Source organism: Aegilops tauschii, chromosome 7 (assembly GCF_002575655.3).
Source record: "Aegilops tauschii subsp. strangulata cultivar AL8/78 chromosome 7, Aet v6.0, whole genome shotgun sequence".
Classification (NCBI taxonomy): Eukaryota; Viridiplantae; Streptophyta; class Magnoliopsida; order Poales; family Poaceae; genus Aegilops; species Aegilops tauschii.
In genome coordinates this window covers 435130705-435137391 of record NC_053041.3, presented here as the reverse complement: position 1 = coordinate 435137391, position 6687 = coordinate 435130705, and the positions used below count along the sequence as shown (strand labels likewise).

The following is a 6687-nucleotide window of genomic DNA, read 5'->3' as shown; positions in this document are numbered from 1 at the left end:
CTCCTTTATATACGGGGGCGGGGGGCACCTCTAAGGCACATCAATTGTTCTTAGCCGTGTGCGGTGCCCCCCTCCATCGTTTACTCCTCCGGTCATATTGTCGTTGTGCTTAGGCGAAGCCCTGCGCGGATCACTTCACCATCACCATCACCATCACCACGCCGTCGTGCTGACGAAACTCTCCCTCAACACTTTGCTGGATCAAGAGTTTGAGGGATGTCATCGAGCTGAACGTGTGCTGAACTCGGAGGTGCCGTACGTTCGGTACTTGATCGGTTGAATCGAGAAGACGTTCAACTACATCAACCGCGTTAAACTAACGCTTCCGCTTTCGGTCTACGAGGGTACGTGGACACACTCTCCCCCTCTCGTTGCTATGCATCTCCTAGATAGATCTTGCGTGATCGTAGGAATTTTTTTGAAATTGCATGCTACGTTCCCCAACAAATATAATAAAGAAGAGACCCGGGGGCCATAGATTTCACTAGTGGCTTCTCTCAAGAAAAATAGCATACGGTGGGTAAACAAATTACTGTTGGGCAACTGATAGAACTTCAAATAATCATGACGATATCCAGGCAATGATCATTATATAGGCATCACGTCCAAGATTAGTAGACCGACTCCTACCTGCATCTACTACTATTACTCCACACATCGACCGCTATCCAGCATGCATATAGTGTATTAAGTTCATGGAAAAGCTGAGTAATGCAATAAGAACGATGACATGATGTAGACAAGATCTATTTATGTAGAAATAGACCCCATCTTGTTATCCTTAATGGAAACAATACATACGTGTCGGTTCCCCTTCTGTCTCTAGGATCAAGCACCGTAAGATCGAACCCATCACAAAGCACCTCTACCCATGGCAAGAAAAATTGATCTAGTCGGCCTAACTAAACCAAAGATTCAAAGAAGAAATATGAGGCTATAAGTAATCATGCATATAAGAGATCAAAAGACTCAATAAACTTTCATGGATAAAAACATAGATCTGATCATAAACTCAAAGTTCATTGGATCCCAACAAACACACCGCAAAAAAGAGTTACATCAAATAGATCTCCAAGAGACCATTGTATTGAGAATCAAGAGAGAGAGAGAGACAGGAAGCCATCTAGCTACAGACCCGAAGGTGTATAATGAACTACTCATGCATCATCGAAGAGGCACCAATGAGGATGATGAACCCCTCCGTGATGGTGTCTAGATTGGCTCTGTGGTTTCTGGAACTTGCGGCGGCTGGAATTGATTTTCATCGACTCCCCTAGGGTTTCTGGAATATTGGGGTATTTATAGAGCAAAGAGGCGGTGCGGGAGGCATCCGAGGTGGGCACAACCCACCTGGGCGCGCCTGGGGGCTGGTGGGTTGTGCTCCCCTCGGATCCCCTCTCAGGTACTTTCTTGGCCCATCATGTGTCTTCTGGTCCAGAAAAAATCACCAAAAAGTTTCGTTGCGTTTGGACTCCGTTTGGTATTTGTAGAATTCTATTGAATAACTATTGAATAATTGTTGATACAATATTGTGCCAGTACAAGAGGTACATATAAGAGCCGAGCTGCACCTGACCTAGCCCAATTGCAAACCGAGTAGGAGTCCTAATCCTATTACAAGTTGTATTCTAACATCCCCCCGCAGTGTCAATGGTGGGCTCGACGACATTGAGACCGAAACGAATGTCTTGAAACGGAGTAGTCGCCAGGCCTTTAGTAAAGATATCTGTGAATTGAGCAGAAGTAAGCACATGGAGAATGCGAACTTGATCGAGAGCCACCTTCTCTTGAACAAAATGAATGTCGATCTCAATATGCTTGGTGCGACAGTGTTGAAGCGGATTCCCTGACATGTAGACAGCTGAAATATTATCACAGTAAACAATGGTAGCTTGCTCAATAGGACGGTGCAGCTCCGACAACAACTGGCGCAACCAAACCGTTTCAGCAACCGCATGAGCCACAACACGGTACTCAGCTTCAGCAGACGAGCGGGAGACCGTAACCTGCCTTTTTGAAGACCAAGAAACCAAATTGTTACCAAGAAAAACACAAAATCCGGATGTGGACCTACGAGTATCTGGACAACCAACCCAGTTTGCATCAGAGTAAGCTGTCAAGGAGGTGGAAGAGGATTTGTTGATATGAAGACCTAAGTCTAGTGTGCCTTTGAGATACCGAAGAATACATTTGACATGATTGTAGTGTGGAATACGAGGATCATGCATGTATAAACAAGCTTGCTGGACAACAAAATAAATTTCAGGACGAGTGAGAGTAAGATACTGAAGTGCACCGGTAAGACTACGATAAAGAGAAGGATCAGAGAAAGGATCACCGTCGGCAGAGAGTTTGGAACCTGTATCAACAGGGGTACGGGAAGTTTGACAATCAAGCATACCAGCACGAGAAAGAAGATCCAAAGTGTACTGACGTTAAGACAAGAAAAGACCAGAGGAGTCACGGATAACAGCAATACCTAAGAAGTGGTGAAGAAGACCTAAATCTGTCATAGAAAATTCATGGCGAAGAAGAGAGATAATATGATCTAAAAATTGTTGTGAGGAAGCTGTGAGGATAATATCATCAACATATAAAAGAAGGTAAGCAGTGTTGTTGTTGTGATGAAAGGTGAATAGTGAAGTGTCAGAACGGGAAGGGGTAAAACCGATGGTTTGAGCATAAGTAGAAAAGCGTTGGAACCAGACACGTGGTGCTTGTTTAAGACCATAAAGAGATTTTTGAAGAAGGCAGACATGATTAGGATTGGAGGAATGTTCGAAGCCAAGAGGTTGTTGACAATAGACTGTTTCTTGAAGAGAGCCATGAAGAAAAGCATTTTTGACATCTAGTTGATGAATTGGCCAGGAAGAAGAGACGACGATGCTAAAGACAGTGCGAATAGTGCTGGGCTTGACAACTGGAGAGAAAGTCTCATCATAATCGATGCCGTGTTGCTGAGAGTAACCACGGCATACCCATCGAGCCTTATAACGTGCAAGACTCCCATCAGAATTAAATTTATGGCGAAAAACCCATTTGCCCGAAATGATATTTGTATGGGAAGGACGAGGAACTAACTGCCACGTGTTATTCTATAGAAGGGCATCATATTCGGACGCGACTTTTTTGCTCCTAGGTGCATATGCACCCATTGTCAAAAACACACATTTTGAAAAGTTGAAAAATTCGAAACAAAAATCCCGCGTGTATATCCGGACATTTTATGTCCGTTCACAAGGTTTCGGTGAAAAAACGACGTTTTTTGTGGCTTGTGTAAAAAAGATAAAGAAATGCCTCGTGAATAGTTAGAATGAAGCATCATAAATTGTCTTTTTTACACAAGCCACAAAAAACGTCGTTTTTCACGGAAACCTTGTGAACGGACATAAAATGTCCGGATATACACGCGGGATTTTTGTTCCGAATTTTTTAACTTTTCGAAATGTGTATTTCGACAATGGGTGCATATGCACGTAGGAGCAAAAGGGAATATCCCATCATATTCATCTTTCATAGCTGCGGCCCAATTAGGATCTAGGAGAGCTGATTTGTAAGATTTGGGTAGAGAGGAAGGAGATAAAGATGCATGAAGATTGAGACGACCTTTTGCAGGTAAACGAAAACCAGACTTGGCATGTGTGTGCATGGTATGATCGTTAGTAGGAGCTAGAACGGGAATAGCATGAGCAGGAGGGGTGGTGGAAGATGTGGTGGACGCGTCCGGCACAGGGGAGGAAGCGGACGCGGGAGATGGTGGTGAAGACTGCGGCTGCAGGAGGTCTGCCGCGTCAGAGTGTAATGTGTTTTTCTCTGCCAGGGCAGAGGTGATGACAGAAGGGGCGGCGGTAGGATCTGCTACTGCGGCTGGTTTCGCTGGATTGGTCGGCGGGTGAAAGAAGGGAAGATGATTGCGACGAGAGGGACTAGTGGAAGGCACGAGTGAGTTGGAATCTAATTGTTGACGCTCAGAAGAGGGAAAAATGTTTTCAGCAAGTATTACATGACGAGACACATGAACACGACCACTAACAAGATCTAGACAACGATAACCCTTGTGCTCGTCAGAAAAACCTAGATGGACACACGGGATAGAGCGTGGGGAAAGTTTGTTAGGAGAAGTGGAGTAGGAGTTTGGAAAACAAAGACAACCAAAGACGCGAACGTCGGAGTAATTTGGATGAGAGAGAAATAAAGATAAGTAAGGAGTAGTTTGTGGGTTAACTTTAGATGGACGAATATTGAGTAAATATGTGGCCGTGTGGAGTGCCCCTGCCCAGAACATCGACGGCATAGAAGATTGAATAAGCAGAGTGCGAATGATGTCATTAAGAGTACGAAGAGCGCTCGGCTTTGCCGTTTTGAGGAGAGGTATAAGGACAGGAGAAACGTAAGAGTATTCCATATTGTAGAAAGAAATTTTGATTTTTAAAGTTGTCAAATTCACGACCATTATCACATTGGATGAATCTTATAGGGAGGAAAAAGTGGACCGAGACATAGCACTGGAAGTTAATGTATATATTATGTACGTCAGATTTGTTGCGTAAAGGAAAAGTCCAAACATAATGAGTAAAATCATCAAGAATCACGAGATAATACTTAAAACCAGATACACTTTCTATTGGTGATGTCCAGAGATCACAATGAAGTAATTCAAAAAGAAAAGTACTAGAGGATTGAGAGGAACTAATGGGAAGGCGAACATGTTTGCCCAATTAACATGACTGACACATAGAAGAATTATGAGAATCTCTATTACAAGGTATTGAAAATTCACTAAGAAGTGTGGATAACACATTTTTATTGGGATGGCCGAGACGCTGGTGCCACAAATCAACAGAGGCCACCATAGATGTTGGAGGAGCAGCGAGCTATTGAATCGAGCGATCTCGGCCTTGGTCGGGTAGTCCTTCACAGACAAACCAAAGGGATCAAACTCGACAGAAACATGATTATCAGTGGTGATTTGGCGAATAGAAATTAGATTTTTAATAAGAGCAGGAGCTACAAGAACATCACGAAGAAGCAAAGGCTTAGTTGGGCATTGGATTTGAGCCTGTCCGACACAGTAAATAGGAATGGAAGATCCATCACCGAGAGTAATAGAGGGAAAAGACGAAGGAGTGCAAGAGGAAAGCAAATTACTAGATGCAGACATATGAAGAGAAGCACCAGAATTGAAAATCCAATCCGTACCTCAGTTCCCTTGTGTAGCAAAGTTGTTCATGGCTTGTAGAAAAGCAGCTTGGTCCCAGCTCAGAGTCGAAGTAGAGGCCGGTGTAGTCATGGGAGCTTGTGGGTGTGGTGGCGTCGGCAGTAGGGCCGGCATCGGCGTAAAGAGAGAGGCACCATCATTGTACTGCTGCATGTAGGGGGGCGATGGAGCGCCATAGGATGCATAAGGACTGGTGTTGTAGATCGGTGGCGCGTAGGAGGGAGCAGCGTGGTATGCGGCCGTTGGCTGTCGGGGCGCGAGGACGGGCGCGCCGGTGTGAGGGCGAGCACCGGGCTGCTAGCCACCGGTATAGGCAGGTGGGGCACCATATGGCGTAGGGGCGGACCAGGGCATAGGCCATGCCTGGACTAGCCCTGTCCACGGATCAGGAGATGGGCGCCATCCGGGCGGCGGTGGTGGTGCGGTTGATGAAGCCGGGGGCAGCGATGGTGCAGTTGGTGGAGCCGGGGGCGGAGCAGGAGCGGGCGCCATGCGGAACTACGGCGGCCTAGGGTTTTTTCCCCTGTAGTTGGGACTTGAACGCCAGCCGGATGGTTGAGGAGGTGCTGTTGGTGGAGATGGCGGTGGCGGCGTCAACGCATGTGGGCGAGGAGAAGCAGTGAAGACCTGAGGACGGGAGTCCTTCGTAGTTAGGGCACGATCGGCCCATTGGAGCATCGAGCGAACCTCGGCGAAGGAGAGACGCGGACGCATCATAGGGATGAAGGAGGTCTGCTTATCGAACCGCTCGCTGAGGCCGATGAGGAGGACGTTGATGAGCTGGTGATCGTCGATCGGATCACCAAGTTCGCGGAGTTCATCCGCGATTGCCTTGAGGCGTTGGCAGTAGACGCTGACTGGTGAATCACCTTGCACCGTATTCTGAAGCTCGGTGTGAAGATTGTTGGCGCGAGCGTCGACGTTGTCCTGGAAGAGCTGATGAAGGGCCGCCCATAAATCGGCGGCGGAGGCACCGTCATAGTGGACGAGATTGAAGATCTCTGTGGAGACTCGCATGTAGATCCATTGAATAATGGCAAGATCATCCTTGACCCATTGCGGATCATGACGTTTAGGAAGAGAGTCGTCGGCAACGTGAGAGCGGAGATTGCATCGCCCAAGGTGGACGTCGAAGAGGTGACGCCAATGGTAGTAGTTGTGAGTAGCGAGGTCTAGGGTTACGGGGATGTAGGGACTAATATTAGAGATGGTGTCGATGAAGGAGATGGAAGGTGGTATTGGTGGGGGGTAGAGCTAGAGTAGAGGTAGAGGAGGAGGAGGCCGTGGCCGCGACGACCTTGGCGGCGACGATGGCGCGCGCCACTCGAAGTAGCCGGGCGGCGGCGGCGGCGGGGCTGGCGGGTTAGCCATACCCTGGGATCGAAAGTCTGATACCATGTAGAATTCTATTGAATAACTATTGAATAATTGTTGATACAATATTGTGCCAGTACAAGAGGTATATATAA

General features: G+C 46.9%; 1 protein-coding gene across 1 annotated transcript; it reads right to left on the bottom strand.

Moving 5' to 3' along the window:
• Positions 1-5603: 5603 nt before the first annotated feature.
• Positions 5604-6235, bottom strand: LOC109761495 (uncharacterized). Its single transcript, XM_020320312.1, has 2 exons — positions 5906-6235; positions 5604-5726 (listed from the first exon to the last, which is right to left on the bottom strand). Exons 1-2 carry the CDS (start codon positions 6233-6235, stop codon positions 5604-5606), a joined length of 453 nt encoding a protein of 150 aa, XP_020175901.1.
• Positions 6236-6687: the final 452 nt, after the last annotated feature.